General features: G+C 44.5%; 1 protein-coding gene across 1 annotated transcript in view; it reads right to left on the reverse strand.

Moving 5' to 3' along the window:
- The window catches only part of LOC148505677 (uncharacterized), an 89,860-nt gene that overhangs the window by 62,739 nt on the left and 1,164 nt on the right, over positions 1–25,957 (reverse strand). Inside the window, 1 exon segment of the mRNA XM_088447897.1 lies at positions 22,395–22,446. Within this exon segment, the coding sequence (XP_088304023.1) occupies positions 22,395–22,446 (52 nt within the window).

Consider the following 25,957-nt stretch of genomic DNA (forward strand, 5'->3'; position numbering starts at 1 on the left):
CATGTCAGATATGAACGATTTTCCTTCAGATATGAACGACTAAACGATTTTTAAATCGTTATCGTTCATATCTGAAGGAAAAATCTGATCGTGTGTATGCACCATAAGAAGATGATCTTTTTATCACTTTCAAAGGTGTTACATCCTCTTCACCATCTCGGAAAATGAAATTGATGCGTGCAAAGATGTATTCAACATATCTGACAGTGTTATTACCGTTACACCAAGTGCAAGCTATAGCACTAGCAATCCTCACAGACTATGGGACTTATTCAGAGATGGACGCAAAACACCTCACAACTGCGATTCCACATCAAGTGGGCTTACAAAAATATGCTATAGACTCATCCGCCATCTTGTGCACTGAGATGCTCACCACCGACACCTGGCATCCGACGCTTGCGCACCAAGCGGAAACATTCATCACACATTGAACTTCTGAGTAAGCCTCTGTCTTAGGGGTCTATTTATCAAGCAGTGAAAAGTGTGGAGAAGTGGACCAGGGGAGAAGTTGCTCATAGCAACCAATCAGCTTCTACCAATTATTTTATAGACTGTACTTTATAAATGTTACTTCAAAGCTGATTGGTTGCTATGGGTAACTTCTCCACTGGTTCACTTCTCCACACTTTTCACTGCTTGATAAATAGACCCCTCAGACAGAGTGACTTTCCTAAGATGCCAGGGCCTCTGCAGCTGTAAAATAATTCTCAGAGCCTCACTAGAACATGCCCAGAAATGGTCCTGGCACTCCTGCCTTTTTCTAACCACCCGTTACCTCCTCCAAACACTGACTACTTGTCATTCGCTTTGCAAAGAAATCCTCACTGTGACCACCGTCTCTAGCCCATAGACGCACACCCGCATTGTGACTTTGAAGCATACACAGTGGCAATAAAATGCTTCTCTGCGTGCAACATCAACATTTTGTCAATCTCTGAATCAAGTGACCTGTCATTTGATGAGAAGGATAATCCTAGTTTATTTATGAGGCAGAAAGCATTATCTAACCTTACAGCAAAAATGTTCAGAAATTGTCTGGGTTTTTTTATGATTGAATCAGTTCAAGAACATTTATTTAAACTTAACTTAAAAATACCAATTTATATGCTATACTGTAGTGATAGCCTTCGACAGCTGTACCATCGATGGCTGATGGTTTTGAACCATCATTAGAAAACTATTGATGGTGCAGCCATCGATGGTTGAGTTTTGTGCATGTGCAGAGCGCAATCATCGGGCCTGGACTACCGATGTTTTCTTAAGATCAAGTGCTGCCATTGATGGGGTGGCATCAGTGCTTGTCATCGGTCTAGATGGTTGATGGCTGTCCCTAATATACTGTACTTCAAAGCTGATTGGTTGCTATGGGTAACTTCTCCACTGGTTCACTTCTCCACACTTTTCACTGCTTGATAAATAGACCCCTCAGACAGAGTGACTTTCCTAAGATGCCAGGGCCTCTGCAGCTGTAAAATAATTCTCAGAGCCTCACTAGAACATGCTCAGAAATGGTCCTGGCACTCCTGCCTTTTTCTAACCACCCGTTACCTCCTCCAAACACTGACTACTTGTCATTCGCTTTGCAAAGAAATCCTCACTGTGACCACCGTCTCTAGCCCATAGACGCACATCCGCATTGTGACTTTGAAGCATACACAGTGGCAATAAAATGCTTCTCTGCGTGCAACATCAACATTTTGTCAATCTCTGAATCAAGTGACCTGTCATTTGATGAGAAGGATAATCCTAGTTTATTTATGAGGCAGAAAGCATTATCTAACCTTACAGCAAAAATGTTCAGAAATTGTCTGGGTTTTTTTATGATTGAATCAGTTCAAGAACATTTATTTAAAACTTAACTTAAAAATACCAATTTATATGCTATACTGTAGTGATGGCCTTCGACAGCTGTACCATCGATGGCTGATGGTTTTGAACCATCATTAGAAAACTATTGATGGTGCAGCCATCGATGGTTGAGTTTTGTGCATGTGCAGAGCGCAATCATCGGGCCTGGACTACCGATGTTTTCTTAAGATCAAGTGCTGCCATTGATGGGGTGGCATCAGTGCTTGTCATCGGTCTAGATGGTTGATGGCTGTCCCTAATATACTGTACATGAACTTGAATCTGTCAAGAATAATTTTTCCCATCTGTAAAATCAATAAATTTTGACATTATCGTGGGAAAAATGCATACATTTGTGAAAAAACTAGAATTTTTTTTTTAATACTTATAATTTATGGCTGACTGTGTGACCAGGTAGGCGGCTGGTTATCATCATGCTGATGATGGGCTTATTGTTATGTGGATGCCTGGAGCTCCATCCGCCCCACTGTTAATCTGGCCCTGCTTAGCTTGAGAGATGCGAGAATGGAAAGAAGAGGTAGGGTAAGTATTTAAGACAGGAATGAGGCATGTAAAACAGGACATCAGAAGTAGGTGAGCTATTGATATTCTATCCACCAACAGTTACCAGATGGTTTGCAAATTGAACAACTATTTTACCTGTTAGCTAGTCATCCATTAAATAAGAGCACACTTGTGTTAACATAATTTAATTTCTTGCTGTGTAAAGTAGAGGAAAGTGCAGAGATCAAAAGCTAAATTTCCCTGGAGGCCTATGTAAAGAGATTCCATAATAATTTTTGTCAGACGAATAGAGTCAGAAAAAGAGAAGTTCAAAACTCTAATGCTGTGAAGGGAAGGCTTTTTAATGAGTTTATTGAGCAGTCATTCCTTTCGGTTATTAGAATCCTCTCTGTGTTGTAAATTAGTCACTAGCTTGCTGTCTAGTTTTGTATACTGTAGATACTGTCATTTCTCTGTGTACTGCATAGTGGCCACTAGAATGTTCTCAAGATTGTAAATCAATCATTAGAATGCTTTCTGTATTGCATATGAGTTTATAATAAAACTCTATGTACAGTACATGGGTCACTAGAATGCTCTCTGTAATGTATATTGGTTACTAGAATGGCCTCTAGTATAGTGGTAAACAGAATGTTCTGTGCATTTCATAGAGGTTATTATATGCTCAGGGCTGTAGAGAGCCTTGCCGGGCCCTGGTAATTTTTTTTGGGGGGGGGACGTGGCTTAATTTAAGTAGGAGTGGGTAAAAAGGGGGTGCAGTGTGCCTCTCGCCATGGGCAAATCCAAGGGAGAGCGATCAATGTGATCTCCCCCCGCCCACCCCCACACAGTCAGAGATGATTGTTGCTGCTGATCTGCCGCAACAGCCTCCTTGGTCCCACCACAACCCAACATACAGCAGTGTGTGCTCAGCAAAGGAGACTCAGGCTGCTGCTGCCAGCTAAGGGAGGGAAGCCGTACATAGGACCCAGGCCCCTGCATCAAGCCCGGGCCCAGCTAATTAGTACCCGCTCACCCCTCTCAAAGCCACTATATATGCTCTCAGTATTGTATAAAAGTTACTAGAATCATCTCTACTTTGAATACTTGTCAAATGGGGTTGGCATGTTTTGAATTTGAATGACAGCCCTTTTACATACTGAATTGTGTTCTGTATAGCTTTTCAACATTTATCATGTCGGCAACATAATGTCGACATGACATTGATGAAAGCAGTTTTCAGCCTAACCCTACTGGTAACCCTAAACCCAACGCTAATGTTGACATTTTCACTACGTTGACATGTCATATGTTGAGATTGTGTCGATTTTGACATTTTACCCATGTCGACATCATAACATTTGACATTCTGGTGTCGACCTTAAGAATATCGACATAGTAAATGCATACAATTTAATTGGCTAAATAAAACCACATTCAAATTAGAAAAAAAACATACCAGCATGGCTCTTGCTGCAAACTGGTTAAAAAGCTTGGAACACCTGCTTGTTTTTGCCACTCAGGCTTAAGTTACCGCTAGCCCCTGCTTCAGTGTATTTTACTTGTTCCTGATTCATCTGTTCTTGCTATTAGTATGCATTCAGGATGACTGCTAATTTCAGGTTTCAATGTTTTGGTCTGTAACAATGAATAACATCAACATATTTTGAGTTGCCCATCCTTACAGGAGAATTGGGAAATAGGTTTATAACCCCCAACTTCCAATATCTGTAATAGTGAAAAGTTGAAAAGTTCATCTACATTCGCAACAGCAAGAAAAGTCAGAATACATTAATATAGACTGAGATACATGAAATATATTACAATAAATATAATCAGGTTATATCAGGACAGGGTAGCAAATATCAGGACAGACTGAGACACAGACCGATGTAAGCATATCAGGACACTTCTCTTTCTGGTTGACCTATTTCAGTTCATTTCATCTTGCACGTACCAGAGGATAAAAACTTGTGACTTCTGCAGGGAATAACCTGAAAGTGCTTCTTAAGTAATGTTTGCATGAGTGCATGCACAAAACTGTGAACCAGGCATTTAATCTTGGGGAGGCATGCCAACTGTGATAGCACACATATTAATTATAATATTTTAACTCATGTTGTCCCAGTTCATTGTAACACAAAAAGATAATTGTGCTTGTTTTAGACATATTTTTTTTGTTTATGCAGACTGTGAAACATTAAAGGAAATTAAAGAATATAAAGTGCACAATAAAAAAAGCAGTATGCAGAAACAACACAAATGAAAGGCACACAAATGAATGACAAATGCATAGGTGTTAATGGAATGTCATATGCAGAGGATGTTAGCAGAGTAGTATGGTGGCAATACAGGAAAGCTGTCACAGATATGCATAGCAGAATGTGCTTAGTGCAGTAGCCCTCCAGATAAGAAGTTAAAACCAGGTACACATGTATTGGTCAAGGTACTGATGGTACTGTGTGTGTATCGCAGGTGTTGGTGCTGGTGGCAGTTAGTCCATACATAGGGTTAAATTTACTAAGTTTGGATTCTGCATTTTGAGTGATTTGGTATTCAATTTGCTTTCGATTTGTATTCGATTTTGCATTTGGGTATTTACTAAAGGCCAAATCGAATGTAAAATCGAATTTCAAATCGGATTTTAGTCAAATCGACCTCAAATCGAACATCAGGAAAACATTGGTACTTTTACATAGACCAACACACAAATCCCTTATTTACTATCATTCGATTTGAAATCGAACATAAAATCGAACTTCAAATCGAACTTCAAATCCCCAAATGAATAGACCTGCTTTATGCTTTCGATTTGAGCATGAGCAGGTCGAATTAACACAGACACATGAAGACATCAGTGAGATGCCTGCATGTATCTGACTGTAAAAAGCAAATAGATAAATGTAAAAAAAAATGATGTGAGGTACCCCCCCAAAACACAACCAGCCCCGGACTTTTGAAAGCCAGCCCTGGTTGTTTAAGTACAGGGAAAAAATTGCGTAGGGTTCCACTGTACGTAATACAACCAGCACTGGGCTCTGGGAACCAGTCCTGGTGCTGGACTTACAAGGAAAAAATTGCTTAGGGTTCCACTGTACATTCCAGGGGGGTCCCCAACTCCCCAGGGGTCCCTAGCCTGGGCTGACTAGCAGTCAGAACTGATGCTGTGACGGGGGGGGACCGGTCATAGGGCTCCCCTGGCTGTGGCATCAGCCCCCCACTAGAAAGGGTCCAGGGCTGGTTCTGGAACTTACAGTGGAACCCTACACAATTTTTTCCCTGTAAGTCCAGAACCAGGACTGGTTCCCAGAGCCCAGTGCAGGATCTGGGCATCTAGATTTTGACAGAGTACAGATGACTGGGATTTCAGAGGAAAATCCTGAAAGACAAGCATGTCAAAGCTGTGTGAATGGTAATCAGCCACATTGCAACTTTCCTAAGTTTACATCCATAGCACAAATGCCATTGGACCGAGTACATACTGAAGATGCTTTGGGAGCTGGTACATCAAATACTGGAAGAGATTGAAACTCAGGAACTCAGGGATGTCGCCCATTCACAGTAAAAAAGAGAGTGGTACCAGAAGAAGTATGGTAGGAATGATTATGAGCGAATTAGGCCCATGGCAAAAAAAAACAATCCAGTAATTTTGGGAAGATGAGATATACTGTACATACGGAGGAAAGTCTCTAAGTCCTGGTTGGCTCTCTCAGTCTGTTCATTTGATTGCGAATGGTAAGCCATGGAGAATTTCAGTTGCATCTGTAAAGCTGAACAAAACGCTCAACAGAAACGAGGGACAAACTGTGACCCTCTGTCTGATACAATCTCTGTGGGTAAACCGCGCAGGCAGAATATTTCAGAAATTAAGAGCTAAGAGAGATGTAGAGCAGAAGGCAGGTTGGTCAGGGGTACAAAGTGTGCCATCTTAGAAAACTGATCGACTATCACCCAGATGGTGGTAAAACCTTTGGAGGCTAGGAGATCAATGATGAAGTCCATTGATATATGGGTCCAGGGTTGTAGTGGAATGGACAATGGTTGTAAAGGACCCACTGGAGACTGGCAAGAGATCTTATGCTAAGCACACTGAGGGCATGAAAGCACAAATTCCTGTGCATCTGAACATAGAGAAGGCCACCAAGAGGATCTTTTAAAGAATGCTAAAGTCTTTTTGACTCCTGTATGACCTGAGAATTTGGAAACATGGGCCCATGACATTAATTGCTTGCAAAGTTCTGGAGCCACAAATGTCCTCCCTGGAGGAGTGATCACATCTGTAGCAGCATATATTGTGGGATTCAACAGTGGATACTGGGCCTGATTCAGAGACGGACGCTCTGAACGAGCGCTCGCTCTGAATCAGGGCGTTTTTTTTCAATTTTTGTGTTCGGCCTCCTGGCCACTCGCATAGGTGTGGGTGACCACCCACAGCTATTGCGAGTGGCCAGGTTGATGGTTGCGATGGTCAAGACCATCGCGACCATCGGGCTTGCGACGAGACCCTTGTGGTAGGGTCAGGTGGCTGCAAGCCCCAGAGAGCTTCTGGCTCTAATAGAGCTGAAAGCTCTCCCACTGACATCACTGGTGATGTCAGTGTGGCTGCCTCCAAATGGCAGGCGTTCCTTCGGGAACGCCTCCGTTTGGCCAGCCACCCCCCCTGCCCGCCTAAAAAATGGGGCGAGCTGTCAATCACCATCGACAGCTCGCCCCCTTTGGTACGCGACCCGGAGCGATGGAGCACCTGTCGCTAGCCGGCTCTCGCGCATGCGCACGACAGAGCCGGTTCCGTCGTGCGCATGCCCAGTGGGCAAACATTGACCCACTTGCGAGCGCTCAGTGCTTGCGACCGGGTCTGAATCAGACCCACTGTTTAGACACATCAGATTTGTCCTCTATTCATGGAATGAGATAAGGCATCAGCCTCGCAATTACAAGATCCAGGACGGAAAGAAATTTTGAAGTCAAACTGTGAAAAGAACATTGCCCACCAGGCTTGTCTGGGTGTAAGACACTGGGCAGTCTTGAGGTAAAGGAGATTTTTTTGATCAGTAAAAACAGAAATGGGAAAACGAGCTACCTCCAGCAGATAGCGCCATTCCTCGCAGCCTAATTTAATGGCTAAAAGTTATTATTCACCAATGGCTTAGTTCTTCTTAGCTGGCAGGAATTTCTTGGAGGAAAAACCACAGGGATGTAATTGCCCCCACACCTTCTGAGGATGCATTCACTTCAAAGATGAATGGTTGAGTAACATCTGCGGGTGAGTAAAGTAGCTGAAAAAAAAGATTGTTTAAGCAATTAGACTGATGTATTTGCTTCTGGAGACCTTTGATTTGGATTGGCACCTTTTCGGGTTAGAGCAGAGTTGGATGCTGCCAATGTAGAGAATCCTTTGATAAATTTCCGGTAATAGTTGGCAAAGCCCAGAAACCTTTGAATGGCCTTTAGAATTTTTGGTTCAGACCAGGAGATGACTGCTTAGACTTTCTCAGGATCCATCTTGAGACCCGCATCAGAAATAACGTACTTTAGAAAACGGAATGTCAGAACTTCAAAGATACATTTCTCAAGCTTACAATACAAATAATTTACACAGAGCCTCCGAAGGATTTCCTTGACTTGATCAAGGTGAGTAATCAAGTAAGATCATTGGAAAAGATGAGGATGTCATCTAAATAAATGACGACAGAGTGGTACAGAAGGTCACAGAAAACTTTGTTCACAAAGTGTTGGAACACTGCAGGAGTGTTACTTAACCCAAAGGGCATAACGAGGTGCTCATCGTGCCCATCTCTCATATTAAAGGCTGTTTTCCATTAATTTCCCTGGCAAATGCGAATCAGGTTGTAGGCACCCCTCAAATCTAGATTTGTGAAGATAGACGACCCTTTCACCCTGTCAAAGAGGTCTGTGATTAATGGCAAAGGGTAACGATTTTTGAATGTGATTTTATTGAGACCCCTGTAATCAATGCAGGGACGGAGTTCACCATCTTTTTTTTTAACGAAGAAAAACCCTGCTCCAACAGGAGAGGATAAGGGCAAATTAAACCTTTCTCCAGATTTTCTTGCATATATTTGGTCATTGCTTTGGTGTCTTGAACAGACAATGGATAGGTGCAACCCCTGGGAGAAGATTTACCAGAAACCAGGTCTATGGGGCAATCCCACTCTCTGTGAGGAGGCAGAACATCAGCTCCCTGTTTGCTGAAGACATTGGTGAATGAATGATACAGAGATGGTATTTCTTATGGATAGCTGAATCAGATGACCGGTCAGGTACCACTTTTTTCAAACAGGTATTGGAACAGTTCTTACCCCAAGATAAATGTGCATGGTGGACCACTCAATTTGGGGATTGTGTTGTCATAGCCATGGAAGTCCTAGCACAACAGAGTGGGTAGCTTTAGGGATGACCAGAAAGGATATATCCTCATAGTGTAGGGCCCTTACCTGGAGTTTAACTGCTGAAGTATACAAAGTGATGGAATCATGTGGAATCAAACTGCCATCCACAGCAGACAATGTGACTGGATGGGCCAGATACACAGTAGGAACATGGTGTTTGGTGACATAGTCCTGTGTCGTAAAGTTTTCAGCAGCACCAGAAACCAAGAGAGCAGATAGGACTTTTACGCTTATTGGAAATGATGAGAGTCACAGACAAGACAGAATCAGGTTCTTTGGAAAAGGGATATAGTACTCCTAGGGGTATACTAAAATGAGAGTTTTTAGAAGTGAGTTTTAGAAGAGATGTTGCCCGTAGCAACCAATCAGATTCTACCTATTATCTTCTAGAAGGTGCTAGTTAAATGTTAAGTAGAATCTGATTGGTTGCTATGGGCAACATCTCTTCTAAAACTCACTTCTAAAAACTCTCACTTTAGTAAATTTACCCCCTAATCTCTTCCCTCTCTGAAGGACTAGGAGTGACAGTTTCCTGGTCATTTAATACAGGAGTAGATCATATGCCCAGCTTCACAACAATACAGACATAACATTGATTGATGTCGCTTCTGATGTTCCTCTGGAGAAAGACGGGATCTCCCAATTTGCATAGGTTCTTCTTCAGCACAAGAACTCTCACGGAGGCGTAAATCCACTTTAGTACGTAAAGAGGTTAAGTCTACCAACTTGGAAGAATGATCACGGGTTGCCAATTCATCTTTAATTTTTCCAGACAGTCCAAGCCAAAAGGTTGCCACTAGGGCTTCTTCATTCCATTGAAGTACAGATCCAATAGTCTGGAACTGATGGCAAGGAAACAATGTAGACTTCTTTGGCTTCAGATGGGAACTGGGTACTGTAGGTTGCAGCAAAAACTGGATGTCACATTGGTTTAGGAACCCAAGGCATAATTTGGGATTTCCATCAAATTTATTAGGAAGTGATAGGTGAAGTCTGGGTGCAGGTTGTTACAATAATGCACATGCAGCAGGAGGTGTATGACACGGAGTTCGCAGTGCTGGGATCACCATCACGACCATCGGTGGTCGATCGTTGCAATGGTGGATAGTGGCCTCAGCTTACTTAGGCTGGCCTCTTGCGAGCCCAGCAGACTGCATACGTCCACGCAGTCTCTGTCTGGGCTGACCACTCTTGGAAAAAGGGGCGGACATGCCTCATTTCCGGGAATGACGGCCGACCCACCCCTTAAATGCCTTTGCCTGTCAGTCAGGCAGAGGCACTCAAGGGCTAGTGTGCATGTTAGCAGGACCCATTCTGCAAACTCACAGAATGAGTCCTGCACATGCACAGATTCCCGATAATCGTGAATCTGCGTTCAGCAGTGCACTTGCGTGCACTGCTGAATTAGCCCCTGTGTTAGAAGTGGAAAGTGTATATGCAAAGCTGGCAGGTCTGAGGAGACCTCTTGACATGTAGTTAGATGCTTCCCTAACCAGGGATCGAACCCGGGTCTCGGCAGAGAGAGGCTGGATCGTACCCACTAGACCACCAGGGACGTCGGTGTTGTTGATGGTATGATGAATGTAACAGAGAAGAGTGTAGAAATAGATTAACCAGTCTGAACTGGGTTGTTACTTGATAATAAAAAGCACTCTTCTTACTTGGTTCTGTAGTCAAGGACACTTGAGTGTCAGATCTTGGCAGAAGGATTTACCAGGCTTGGACTGGGTTTTCGCTGTAGTCTTGGAGCACTCTAATGATGATAGAACCGGATACAGACCAAATGGATGGTAGCTATGCAATAGTCTGAAACAGAACCAGGGAAGCAGGTATGGCAATATACCTGAGCAGACAGGAGGATGCTTTGCACAGGCGTAGCACAGATACAGCACACTGGAACAAACTGGGATTACCTGTGCAGCTTGAGATGCTGATTATACAGGAGTAGAATAGCATTGAGAGCTAGTGCAGCAAACAACAACAGTACTGCACTAGCAGGATAACAATATGACTGTAAATGGAACACAGTTGCGCTTCACTCAGTAAGGACTGAGTGAAAACGGCCTTGTCTCTCACTCTTAAGCATAGTATTATTGTCCCAATATGAGCAGCATATAAGATCTTTCCTCCTATGCCTCAGACTCTAGTTGACTTACGTAGGCTTAATGACCTGAACCAATTTGCCTTGTGGCTCCTGAGTTGATGTACCAGGAGACTCTATGGTGGCTATTGGCTGCATTCAAGGCTGACCCATTCCCACTTTCACACTTAAGTGATGAGGTGCCACTTGATACGTACAGTCTGCAATCTGAGGTGTTATGTCCCAAATTGTGACACTTAAAACATTTGATCTTACACTTTTTGCACTTTAAACTCTTAGACAAAAAAAGGTATTCTTAGTATTTGTTTCAGTGGGTCTGCACTTTCGGAACTGCAATAATTTTGCATGTACAGTCTATGTGGCTAGCTCCATAGTACTCATACTCGTGCATAAGGTTTTGTAGCATCGCCATAGCAACCCATTTTTTGTCAATAGCAAAGCCAACTCAAATTAACTGCTGAAAGATGGATAACATTCTGTCTATGTAATCATTCATGTTTTTACATGCACTAAGTTTCGTTGCGTATAGTGTGTGCCTCGGATTAATTATCTTCATTAAGCCTGATTTGCTGTTTGTATTCAGTTTTCACTTTAAAAATTTCATTGGGATTCTGGAAGCTTGTTTTTTAATAATGTTTTCCATGAGCTGGTGTTGTGTGTTAGATACTTCTGCTGCTGAAGGTGATACATGCACCCAGTGGGCTGTTACAGTCAAGTAATCTTTATTTTGACCAATACCACTTGTCCACATATCTGTAGTTAAGTGAATAGTCATTCTGGGATCCAAACTTGGCTTGAGGACTCAAGCTGGGCCTCTGATACACTCAGATCACCTAAGTTCAGGTGTGTTCGGTTTTCACAAAAACCGAACTGCTCATCTCTAGATAATATTAGAATATTGTTTGTTTTATACTACTAGCCCCATTCTTTGGTTTTGAACTACTAGCCCCAAGCAATGCTGCTGGGGCATGATGGCATTCGGAGAACCACAAGTGCCAGCATGCACATGCAACAAGGGCCTAGTGGCAGCTGGAGTCCAAGTGTAAAAAATATTATAACAAAGACACAACTTGGACACCGTATAAAATATTTTAGTCTACCGCAAATGTTTATGGTGCGACAGATGTTGAGCCAATGTTGGAGTGTTTACATTGCAAATGCACAGACCACGCAGCCTGAAAGTGGATGTCTCGCAGCTTGTACTCTACCTCACACCGTCCAGAACTATGGGAAGGCTGAGAGTAGCATTTGCATATCCCCGCAAATGCTATTGCAAGAACAGTTGCGAGCGCAGCTGCATTACCAACCATCTCTGAATCAAGCCCAAAGCCTCTAAAATGGCAGCTAGAAGCTGATTGGTTGGTACTTTATCTCTCTCCACTTTATCTCTCTCCAAGGTATGATAAATCTCATCCTCGAAGAGGTAATCAGGGGATTAAAGAACAAGAATGGAATTAATTGATGATGTTGAGGCTAATTAATAATGGGGATTGTTATGATGGTGATGAAGTAGTTAATGATTAGGGAATGATTTTCTGTGCTATACATGTTAAACTGTACACAAATAACTTTTAAACATCATTATTTTGGAATTGCACAGGTTATTTTGACAAATCTGTTGTGACTATCAAATTCTAAGTTATACAAGTTTACCCCAGAGCTAAAACCTGGGTTATTGCAGGGTTAACCCGGGTAGCTCCTTGGTTTAAAAGGGGAGAGGGTTGGATCGCCGGGTCGAGTGACCCGGCAATCCATCCCAGGTAACTTGCAGGGTTTAACATGGGAGTAACCCGTGAAACCCTGCAGTGTGAACGTCGCGCTCCTGGTCACGGTGACCTGAAGCTTGCCACATGGCAGCCAATTGGTCCGGCTTCAGCGATGCTTGGAGATGCAAGCGTCCACTTCAATGCCGGAAAAGCCGAGTCCATGCAGACCCGGCTCCAGTGTGAACGGCGCCGACTCGGGAATATCCTGGTCGGCGCCGGTTAAATTCCGGGTCTGATCCGGATTGGAACCCTGTTCCTACTCTGGGTCAGACCCGGAATTTAGGTGTAAAAGTGGTATTAAACATGTACAGTACAAAAGGTGAGATGTATCAAACATCCAATCAGCTTCTAGCTACTGTATATCGAGCACAGTATGTAAAATGACAGAAGCTGATTGGTTGCTGTGGGCAACATCTCCACTTTACAGTATCTCTCTCAAAGGTTTGATTCATTTCCCCAAATGTGAGAATCCATAAATGTGGATAGTATTCTCTAGCTCAGTAGCATATCTATAAGGGTGCAGGTTCTGTGGTGCACAAAGCATACTTGCCAACTTTCTGGCTGCCCCCTCCAGGGGAAGCATGCGAGGAGATGTGGTGTGGCATTGGTGAATGGTGCAGGGGGTGTGACAGCATGAACTCATCAGTGTGGCCCCGCTATACCATGCCGAGATTACTGGCACTGTAAAGCAGGAGTGTGGCTACGATGACATGATTCAGAGGAACTCGCATCATTGGCCACCTGGACAAAGTCATTCACAGACAGACGATTTGTGGGCGGCAACTGTGACTTAAACACTGCCATGTCACAACCAGTGGCGTAACTAGGGTATTTGGAGCCCAGGGCAAATTTGAAAACGGAGCCCCCCCCAACACAGCGATATGTGCGCGCGCCGAAGCAAAAAATGGGCGTGGTCACTTAAAATTTTCACGTTGAACATTCCTATCCATATGCATCTTAACCCCAGTAGTACCCCATATACAGTACCCCCAGTATGCAGTTGTGGTCCCTCTTATGCAGGCCCATAGTAGTGCCCCTTATACAGTACCCCCAGTAGTGGCCCCCAAAATGCAGTGCCCCACATAGTGTTCCCCTTATGCAGTGCCCCCAGTAGCAGTCCCCACAATGCAGTGCGCCCAGTAGCAGTATCCCCTTATGCAGTGCCCTTTATATGGTGCCCCCAGTAGTAGTCCCCCCCCCTATGCAGTGCCCTTTATATAGTGCCCCCAGCAGTAGTCCCCCCCATGCAGTTTTCCCAGTAGTGGTCCCCTTATGCAGGCACCCTGTAGTGATCCCCCCTATCCAGTGCCCCCTGTAGTGGCCCTTCCTATTATTGCCCCCAGTAGTGGTCCCCCGAGTGCAGTGCCTCTAGTAGGCCCCTTTCATAATGCCCCCAGTGGTAGTTCCCCCCCAAGTAGTAGTCCCCAGTAGAGTAGGTGCTCCCAATGGTGCCCCCAGTAGTAGCCACCCCTCCCCCAGTAGAGGTCCCCCCAGTAGTAGCCACCCCTCCCCCAGTAGAGGTCCCCCCAGTAGTAGCCACCCCTCCCCCAGTAGAGGTCCCCCCAGTAGTAGTCACCCCTCCCCCAGTAGAGGTCCCCCCGGTAGTAGCCACCCCCCTCCCCCGTTGTGCAGATAGGTTACCAAAAAAAAAATATATATATATATATCTATAAAAATATACTTACCTGAATCTCTGCTTCTGCTCCTGCTCCTGGTCCTGATCGCGACGCTGCTCCCGCCCGGGTGGGCGTGCTCAGCATTATGGGACTGACGTCATGACGTCAGTCCCATTACCCACTGCAGGAGCCGGACGGAAGTCCGGCTCGGGCAGTGGGTGCTGCAGCAGTCAATGAGAGTCAATCTGACTCTCATTGGCTGCTGTTTAACACACGCATCACCGCCAGCGCTGGCGGCGATGCGTGTGTTATGCACAGCCTGAGCCCGCCTCCTGGGGGAGGGAACGGGCTCAGGCGTGCAGCACAGGACCGGCGCTGGAAGCCTAGCGCCGGTCCTGTGTAAATGTGTAGCGTTGACCGCACTCATTGCGGTCGGCGCTACACTGGCTAACTAGGGCGGGCGGGCCGGTACCGTGGCCGGCGGCGCCCCCCCCGCGCCGCCGGTCCAACGGCGCCCAGGGCACAAACCCCGCCCGCCCTGCCCTAGTTACGCCACTGGTCACAACCACATTCGGGGTGTTTTGTGACTGCGATCCTGTATGCAGTAAAATTGCCTCTGGCGTCTCTGCTCCTGCAGCATTCTGCACAACAATAGGGTTGCTCATATGGCTGATTATAGACTGATATGCAACCGATGCCACCTCTTTGTATGTAACCGTTTGGATTTGCAAAGTCGCTGTGGGCCAGGGTTGCCTACCTTTAATATTCTCTTCCCGGGAGAAGCCCGGGTAAGAGAAGCAGCAGGGGGCTGACGGGGCGGGGCTTGACGATTCGCGTCATTAAGCCCCGCCCCCTTGCGGTAAAATTGCCGCGCTTGGGCACAATTTACATAGGGGGCGGGGCCAAATGCTGTGATTCATGCAGAATCACAGCTTAAGCCCCGCCCCCTTCACGGAGACCCGCGATTGCCTCGGGTATTCTCCTAATTCTGCCCACTTCACTAGGAAGTGGGCAGAATGCGGGAGAAATGCCTACCCTTCCGGGGGTGCGGGGGGTTACCCGAAAAATCGGGAGCCTCCCGCGAAAACCGGGAGGGTAGGCATGTATGCTGTGGGCGTCTCAATACAAATCCAGATGGCTATGCAAACGAAATCACAGTCGCAATGACAATTGAGTCCATCTCTGAATCAGGCCCTTAATACTTAAATGGCATCTTTTTTTGCTTGCCAAATGTGTATGTTATTAAATCATGGGGTAAATTTACTATGCAGCGCTTTTCAAAGCTACCGTCTCTTTGACTGCTGAATTAAAGGGGAAATCATATTAAATACAAAGTACCTGCTTTTAAATGTATTATTATTGCCCCTTTAAATCCAGCAGCAGAAGCTGCCAAATACACAACAGTTTTGAAAAGTACATTTTCCCTCATTTATAGAAAGAAGCTGGTGTCAGTAAAAACAAGCACCCTGAATTAAATATTTCCTTTGCACACAAAGTCTAAATTAAATATAATTGTGAATCCAATTAATGCTTCTGAGCTCAATTAATAATGTAAAGAGTAAAGAATATAATTAAGCCGAATTCCAGAAGTAGTCATATTTATAGTGCAAAAGCAGATCCAGCCAAACGTGTATATAGTGAATGTATGCAGTATAACTACAGAAGACTGTGTTTCCAATCGCAGTCAGGATGTCCTGATTTGAACCCAGAAGCCCCAAGGCTATTTCAGCTCAGAACAATATCAAATTCCAGTATACAGTATGTCTCAGATCCGTCCCCTTTATACCCACTGATTCATTTGCAAAATGAGCAACTTGTGTAGGAATGCAGCTATAATCTAAGCCCACAACCAAATAGGAGCGGAAAACCAGGCAGCAATATACAGAAAGTTATAACGCTGAGCATATATAAACATATATACTTTTCTTGTTGTTGTGACTGTTGGTACATTTATTTTCCAAAGGCTAAAACTCTAGCAAAATAAAAACAGACCCCAGTGCAGATACACTTTCAATTAAATCAATAGGATTCCCACTGGGCGGTTTTAGCAGGGCGCCGCGCCTCTGCTCGATTTCAAAAGGGCAAAATGTGCCCTGCCCTTTTGGTGGCAACCTGTCAGCGCCCTGCTAAAACATGCCAGTTGCCGTCCCCACCCGCAGGCTGCAGTGTCCCGTGGGTGATAAAAATTGCGGTGCAGTGCTCACCGCCTGTGATTAGATGCCGTGTGCATACACACGGGCATCTATTCACACAGAGGTGAGACATTGGTGGCAGCCCAGCATGTCTGTAAGTGCTGGGCACACCCCCAAGAGTGATGAAAAGAGGGCGCTAGAGTGGGCCACCAGCTCATAATCAGCCCCTATGTGGCATATTTAATAGAATCAATGCAATGAGGTTTATTTCAAATCAGTTCTAACTACAATTTAACAAACAAAATAAAAATATTGACAATACTCAGTTGCCCTGGTGATACTTGGCTTTATGAGTCTTAGCGTGAGCTGGCTTACCCAGGTTGCTCTGAAAGCCTCAGGAATGGCGACAACAGAACAGATACGTATTGCCATGAATCATGGCCCATGACACAAGTACTTGTTGAATAAACTTCCCCTGTAAACTCCACCGTAGTGTAAAGGATTATTATTGCTGGTGAAATCCCTTTGATGTATTTGCAAACCTTAAAAAACCCTATCACCCTTTCCCTATACATTGTAAGCTTGCAAGCAGGACCCGCTTAACTCTTTGTCTGTCTGTTATTACCCAGTCTTCTTGTTTTATTACTGTTTCCCAAATGTAAAGTGCAACTGAATATGCTGGCACTATATAGGTAAATGTTAAATAAATAAATGAAAAATACAAACAAATAATAAACAGCCCTTAAAGTCTCTGATAAAGTTCTTTTACAGTAAATTACAAAAACAGCATCATGGCCTTTTTTACAATTAACAATTTAAGTACCAGCTGAGAATAAATGCACTCACTTAGATGATCCTGATTTATAAAAGACATGTTTAATTGTTTGAGTCACAGATTTAAATGTATTAGGGTTCTATTTACTACAATCCGCATATTGAATGCAGATTGTAGTGTGATATTATCGACTGAATTCGCATTGCGAATTCAGGCATTATCACAGGGATTTGCTACAAATCCCTTGCAGGGACAGAGCTTGCGATAAAGCTCTGTCCCTGCGAATCCCCTCCGCACACTAGTTACGGTATTTTCGCAAAAAATAGCATGACAAAGTGCCTGCGCATGCGCCGACCATCTGCCACTGCTACCCCCCGGCGCTAAGCTATGCCCCCGGTGCTAAGCCCCACCCCCTGTGATCGTGGACCCCCCGCAACCCTCCCTATCCCTTAATTACACTTACCTGCATGATCCGGGCCTCCGTTGATGTCCTCCATGCCTCCGATCAGGTGATCTCCCATACTGCACTGGGACCCAATCACCTGATGACTGGGCCGCAGTGCACTATGGGAGACCAGCTGACCGGAAGGGAGACATCACTGGAGGCCCGATCACCGGTTCCTGGAGTCAGGTAAGTAAAAAAAAATTTTGACTATTTTTTTTTTTTTACAGTTATCAGCTTGCGGTCTGTTTAGACCCACACAGCAGATTACTGGGACCAACTCCCAGCTCTGCTCTGCCCGTTAGAGCAGAGTAGAAGGCCAGTAACCGGGGGAGAACTTGGATAACGCCACCTCCAGGTGGCGTTATTATCAAAGGGCTTTCCCCGATATTTTTTTACAATTTATTTTTAGTAACTTTGTTGGGATCACATTTCCCATTACAATTATGGGAAATGTGATCTGCTTACTAAAAATAAGTGATACTTAGGGGTTGGAGTAGAATTTTATGAATTCTACTCCAATTGCCCTGTAATGACTATAGGTGATACTAAAATAATGTGAAAAGGGTGTGAAAACACCCTTTTTCACTTTATTTTGGTAAAAATAATGTTAATATATAGAGCCCCGTCTGGATTCTTAGGGGTAAATTTACTAAGAATCGAGTTTGGTTGTGTTTGGTTGTGTTTAAACTCACTTTGCTTCACCAAAACTCCAGAGAGTTTCCCTTTTAAAACTCGCAAATTTACTATGAAGTAGGGGTGTGCACCGGCCACTTTTCGTGTTTTGTGTTTGGTTTTGGATCTGGATCTTTCTTCGTGTTTTGGATCTGGATTGGTTTTGCCAAAACCACCCTTCCGTGTTTTGGGTTCTGAGTTTTGTGTTTTGGATCTGTATTTTTTTGAAAAAAAGCATAAAAACAGCTAAAATCACAGAATTTGTAGGTTTTTCTGCTCCTATGCTATTATTAACCTCAATAACCTTAATTTCCACTCATTTCCAGTCTATTCTGAACACCTCACACCTCACAATAGTGTTTTTATGTCCAAAAGGTTGCACCAAGGTAGCTGGATGACTATGCTAAGCGACACGAGTGGGCGGCACAAACACGTGACCCATCTAGGCGTGAAACTGCAGTGGCAGACAGGATGGCAGTTTGAAAAACTAGGCCCCAAACTGTACATAATGCAAAGAAAAAAAAGAGGTGCAAGATGGAATTGTCCTTGGGCCCTCCCACCCACCCTTATGTTGTATAAACAGGACATGCACACTTTAACAAACCAATCATTTCAGCGCCAGGGTCTGCCACACAACTGTGGCTGAAATTATTGGTTCGTTTGGGCCCCCACAAAACAAGCTGGCAATTAATCTGTCCCTGCACAAACTGGCTCTACGGAGGCAAGATGTCACCCTCATCCTCCTCATCCACCGATTCCTCACCCTCTTCAGTGTGTACATCCTCATCCTCACAGAGTATTAATTCGTCCCTGCTGGAACCACAGGTCCCTCTGTACGTTCTGGAGGCTGGTCTCCCTGGAAGAGTTGATAATTCATTTTATGAACATCATCTTCTCCACATTTTGTGGAAGCAACCTCCTACGCCTTTCGCTGACAAGGTTCCCGGCTGCACTAAACACTCTTTCGGAGTACACACTGGAGGGGGGGCAACTCAGGTAAAATAGAGCCAGTTTGTACAGGGACCTCCAAATTGCTTCTTTTTCCTGCCAGTACAGGTACGGACTGTCTGACATGCCTACTTGGATGCTGTCACCGATGTAATCCTTTAACAGACAGACGCACGCTTGTCGCTGCTGCTTTGAGGATGCAAGTGCGGCTACAGCCCACACAAATTCACAAAGACAGAAAAAAAAAAGAATATTTTTATTGTTTGTGTAGTACACTTTGAGGGTGTCACCACCCTTTAACAGACAGACGCACGCTTGTCGCTGCTGCTTTAAGGATGCAGGTGTGGCTACAGCCCACACATTTCACAAAGACCGAAAAAAAAGAACAATATTTTAATTGTTTGTGTAGCACACTTTGAGGGTGTCACCACCCTTTAACAGACAGACGCACGCTTGTCGCGGCTGCTTTAAGGATGCAGGTGCGGCTACAGCCCACACAATTCACAAAGACAGAAAAAAGAAGAATATTTTTATTGTTTGTGTAGCACACTTTGAGGGTGTCACCACCCTTTAACAGACAGATGCACGCTTGTCGCTGCTGCTTTGAGGATGCAAGTGCGGCTACATCGCACACAAGTCACAAACACATTAAAAAAATAGTGTTTTTTTTTTTGGAGCACTTTGAGAGTTACACCACCCTTTAACAGACAGACGCACGCTTGTCGCTGCTGCTTTAAGGATGCAGGTGCGGCTACAGCCCACACATTTCACAAAGACCAAAAAAAAAAGAACAATATTTTAATTGTTTGTGTAGCACACTTTGAGGGTGTCACCATCCTTTAACAGACAGACGCACGCTTGTCGCTGCTGCTTTAAGGATGCAGGTGCGGCTACAGCCCACACAATTCACAAAGACAGAAAAAAGAAGAAGAATATTTTTATTGTTTGTGTAGCACACTTTGAGGGTGTCACCACCCTTTAACAGACAGACGCACGCTTGTCGCTGCTGCTTTGAGGATGCAGGTGGAATCTAGATGGGATTTGGAACCGAGGACACACTACCTCCATCAATTGTCTAAATCCCACTGCACTAATGGCGGATACCGGACGCACGTCTAACACCAACATAGCAGTCAAGGCCTTAGTTATACGTTTTGCTTCAGGATGACTGCTGTCGTACTTCATCCTCATCGCTAGGGTCTGTTGGAGGGTCAATTGTTTAGTAAAAGTAGTGATGTTCCTACTTCCTCTCTGGGATGATGAACAACTCCCAGCAGCAGCAACAGCACTAGGAGGAAGTGGTTCTTGATCTTTCCCTATTTTATTTTTATCGGAGAAAGTTTGGTCCTCCATTTATGTTATATTGATATATACGTGCGGCTAAAGCGCACACAAACACAGAAAATATTTTTTTATTTTTGCTGGAGAATAGTGCACTTTGTGGGTTACACCACCCTTTAAGAAATGAGCCAGCCGGCTCTTTACTTATGGGACACAGGCGCACGCTTGGCGCTGCTCCTTTGTTGATGCACGTGCAGCCACAGTGCACACAAGTCACAAACACAGAAAATATATATTTTTTTGGTTTGGAGTGTACTTTGGGGGTTACAGAACCCTTTAACGGTCAAGCCAGCCGGCCCTTTACTTATGACACAGGCGCACGCTTGGCACTACTTTGTTGATGCACGTGCAGCTACTGCGCACACAATTCACAAACACAGAAAATATTTTTTGTTTTGTTTTGGACTGGAGTGTACTTTCGGGGGTTACAGCACCCTTTAACGGTCAAGCCAGCCGGCCCTTTACTTATGACACAGGCGCACGCTTGGCACTACTTTGTTGATGCACGTGCGGCTACTGCGCACACAATTCACAAACACAGAAAATAATTTTTTATTTGGTTTGGACTGGAGTGTACTTTCGGGGGTTACAGCACCCTTTAACGGTCAAGCCAGCCGGCCCTTTACTTATGACACAGGCGCACGCTTGGCACTACTTTGTTGATGCACGTGCGGCTACTGCGCACACAATTCACAAACACAGAAAATATTTTTTTTTTTGGTTTGGACTGGAGTGTACTTTCGGGGTTACAGCACCCTTTAACGGTCAAGCCAGCCGCCCCTTTACTTATGACACAGGCGCACGCTTGGCACTAGTTTGTTGATGCACGTGCAGCTACTGCGCACACAATTCACAAACACAGAAAATAATTTTTTTTTGGTTTGGACTGGAGTGTACTTTTGGGGGTTTCAGCACCCTTTAACGATCAAGCCAGCCGGCCCTTTACTTATGACACAGGCGCACGCTTGGCACTACTTTGTTGATGCACATGCGGCTACTGCGCACACAATTCACAAACACAGAAAATAATTTTTTTTTTGGTTTGGACTGGAGTGTACTTTGGGGGTTACAGCACCCTTTAACCTTCAAGCCAGCCGGCCCTTTACTTATGACACAGGCGCACGCTTGGCACTACTTTGTTGATGCACGTGCGGCTACTGCGCACACAATTCACAAACACAGAAAATATATTATTTTTTTAGCACTTGGGGGGAGCACCCCTGATGGACAGAGCACCCCCTGGACAACACTACAGCACCCCTTTAGGACTGGGACACTGCACAGGACTTTGGAGTGGACACAGCCCCTATGGAGAACTGACTGCACAACACAGTCCAGCCAGCCCCTATGGACTTTGAAGTAGTGGACACAGCCCCTATTAACAACAGCAGCACAGCACAACACAGCCAGCCCCTATGGACTTTGAAGTAGTGGACAACAGCAGCACTACACTACACTACACTACACAGCCCTAACTCCCACCCTCCCTCTTCACTGTCCACAGCCGAGTGAGAAAATGGCGCCGACGCGGGTACCTTATATAGGATCCAAAACCCGCGAGACTCGGAAGGCGGGATGATGACGTTTTGCCTCGATTTCAGATCCGAGTCAGGCGGGAAAAGTCGAGCCTGATTCGGATCGGACTCGGATCGGGGGAGCTCGGGGGGGTTCGGATTTCAGAAATCCGAACCCGCTCACCCCTACTATGAAGTGAGTTTAGCTGAAAGTGAGTTTTCCGATGGTGAAACAAAGTGAGTTTTTTCCTCCCAAATTGCAAGTTTAGATGCGAGTTTAGATGAGAGTTTAGATGAGAGTTTAGATGAAATTACTTACTCGAAGCCTGCACATATCAGTGAAACATGTGAAGGCTGGTTGTGTATTGAGCCTGTAAAATAATTGTTAAAAGTTTAAAAAAAAATTACATAAGGTTCCCCCCCAAAAGCATAACTAGCCCTGGACTTGCCAGCCAGTCCTGGTACCAAAAATTACGGGGAACAAAGTGAGTAGGGTTCTACCGTAATTTAGGAAAAAGCACCTGGCTGCAGGGCCAGTCCTGGTTTTAATTATAGGGGTCAAAAATTTGCGTTGGGGTACCCCTATAATTAAAACTAGCTCTGGACCCTTTCTAGCAGGGGGATTTTGCCACAGCCAGGGGAGCCCATTCACCGTGCCCCCCAGCCGCAGCATCAGTCCTGACAGCTAGTCAGCCCAGGCCAGGGATCCCTGGGGAGTTGGGGACCCCTCCAATAAAGTGGTCCCTCTCTCCAGAGCACCCCTGGCCTAGGCTGATAGCCTGGGGCTATCCCCGCCACCCCTGGGCGGTGGGTGGCGGTTTGATAGTGTAGGTTTAGTGTGAAAATTAGAAAAAACAACATTGTCTTTACAGTAGAACTGCAGGTCGCAGCAAGCCTCACCCGCATGCTGGTACTTGGAGAACCACAAGTACCAGCATGCGGGGCATTAAGGGGCCACTGGGACCTGTAGTTCACCTGTAATGAAATGTGTAAAGACACACACAACGTGAATATAAAGTTTTATTGCATACATACATACATACACATATTCACCTTCTTCCAGATGTTCACGTCCCCTTCTCAACATAAAGTATCCAATGGTTGTACCTTAAAATAAGATCCAATACTCACCTTATGTCCCACGATGTTCTCCGCAGTAGTCCTCATAGGGCCCCGAATACACTGTATCAACACGCATCAGCATGTAGATACAGTACGCTAATGATAGTTCATGGAGAATGAGCTGTTATTAGTGGCGGGACGTGAGTCAATCAGTGGCAGCTTAACATTAGCGGCCACTCATTGACTGTGACCCACGTGAGCTTAGCCAATGAGCGGCTCCGCCACGTGGGTCCCAGCCAATGAGCAGCCACTAATGTTAAGCCACCGCTGATTGGCTGACGGCACGGTAACTAATGACAGCTCAAACCCTGAGCTGTCATTAGCATTACTGTATCAACATGCTGATGCATGTTGATACAGTGTATTCGGGGCCCTATGTGGTTTACTGCAGAGAACATCGTGGGACATAAGGTGAGTATTAGATCTTTTTTTCAGGTACAACCATTGGATACTTTACGTTGAGAAGGGGACATGAACATCTGGAAGAAGGTGAGTATGTGTGTATGTATGTATGTATGTATATATGTATGTAATACACCTTTATATTCACGGTGTGTGTGTATTGTGTTTCTTTACACAATTCATTACAGGTGAACTACAGGTCCCAGTGGCCCCTTAATGCCCCGCATGCTGGTACATGTGGTTCTCCAAGTACCAGCATGCGGGGGAGCCTTGCTGGGACCTGCAGTTCTACTGTAAATACAATGTTGTTTTTTCTAATTTTCACACTACACCTACACTAACAACCCGCCACCCACCGCCCAGGGGTGGCGGGGATAGCCCCGGGTTATCAGTCTAGGCCAGGGGTGCCCTGGAGAGGGAGACCCCTTTATTGGAGGGGTCCCCAACTCCCCAGGGATCCCTGGCCTGGGCTGACTAGCGGTCAGGACTGATGCTGTGGCTGGGGGGCCCAGTGAATGGACTCCCCTGGCTGTGGCATCAGCCCCCTGCTAGAAAGGGTCCAGAGCTGGTTTTAATTATAGGGGTACCCCTACGCAATTTTTTTCCCCCTATAAATAAAACCAGGTCTAGCCCTGCAGCCTGGTGCTGGTACCTAATTTACGGTGGGACCCTATTAATTTTGTTCCCCGTAATTTTAGGTAACAGGACAGGCTGGCAAGTCTGGGGCTGGTTAAGATTTAGGGGGGTAGGGACCCTATGTAATTTTTTTTCAAATTATATAAAAAATATTATATATTCAGCCAGAAACATACACAAATCACACTGATTTGTGTATGTTTCTGCCAAACTCGCAGCTCAGGAGGTGAGTGTTTAAACTTCAATTTAACAGTGAGTTTGCTACAAACTCACACGAGTTTTTAAAATCGATTCTTAATAAATTTGCGAGTTTCATCTTTTCCATGTAAAGTACTTCCTAGTTTGGCCGATGGTGAATTTAGTTGAGTTTGCAAACTCGCATGAGTTTTAACGGTGAGAAGGGAAAACTCACTTCCAAACTCGCACCTGTTTAGTTTTAGTAAATTTGCTAGTTTGAAAAAAAGGCTAAACTTGCATGAGTTTGCAAACACAACCAAACACAAAAAAACTTGATTCTTAGTAAATTTACCCCTTATAGTTGGCAAAGGAGAAGTAAAATGTATCTATTACATTCATCAGAAAGGCTAAAATATGCAAGTGTTTATTGTGTGCAGAGTATGTGATTCCAAAGTTTTTTCACTCAATGCATTCATTAACCTCTAAATAACTGGGGCTACTTTGTTGTTTTGTTAAAAGACTAGTTGTAGCATTACTACATGTTCTTTTTTGATTTATTTTATTATTAGCAGTTTCTTATATAGCGCAGCATAATCTGTTGCGCTTTACAATTGGAAGCATAAATAGAACAAAACTGGGTAATAACAGACAGATATATAGGTAGGTAGGCCCTGCTCGTAAGCTTACAATCTATAGGGAAATAGGCATTGATACACAAGGATAGGTGCTATATATTGCATTCACACAGGAATGTCGGCCAAATATCAGGAGGATGTGAAAGAAAGACAATGTACAATATGAGGTTATGTGTGGACTGTGAAAGGGGATGTAATTAGATATGGAAGCTATGAAGGTTATGTGGGGGGTTTTGGAATCTGATAAGCTTGCTTGAAGAGGTGAGTTTTCAGGGAACGCTTGAAGGATAGGAGACTAGAGGAAAGTCTTATTGTGCATGGTAAGGCATTCCATAGAGTGAGTGCAGAACAAAGAAAGTCCTGTAACTGTGAATGGGAGCAAGTGATGCATGGGGATGAGAGACACAGATCTTGTGCTGAGCGGAGAGGTCGGGTTGGGAGATATTTTGAAATGAGTAAAGAGATGTATGTTGGTGTGGTTTGATTAATAGCCTTATGTGTAAGTAAAAGTATTTTATATTGAATACGGTAGAAAACTGGCAGCCAATGGAGGGACTGTCAGAGCGGTGCAGCAGACGATGAACGTTTGGCAAGGAAGATAAGCCTCGCAGCTGCATAGATAATGGATTGTAATGGCGATCGCCTGTTTTTGGGAAGGCCAGTAAGGAGACTATTGCAATACTCAAAGTGGGAAATAATGAGTGCATGGATTAGAGTTTTTGCAGTCTCTTGTGTGAGATGTGGTCGAATTTTGGGTATGTTTTTTAGATGTATGTAACATGATTTTGAGACAGGTTGAACATATTGATGTTGTCTTGACAGACAAAAGGTCCTTTTGATAATGTTTTTAATCAAACTTTTACTATTGCATTCTTTAGTATTACATATATAGACAAACTAGACAAAAATA

This window comes from Taudactylus pleione, unplaced genomic scaffold, assembly GCF_031769625.1.
Source record: "Taudactylus pleione unplaced genomic scaffold, aTauple2 ptg000444l, whole genome shotgun sequence".
Taxonomy (NCBI): Eukaryota; Metazoa; Chordata; class Amphibia; order Anura; family Myobatrachidae; genus Taudactylus; species Taudactylus pleione.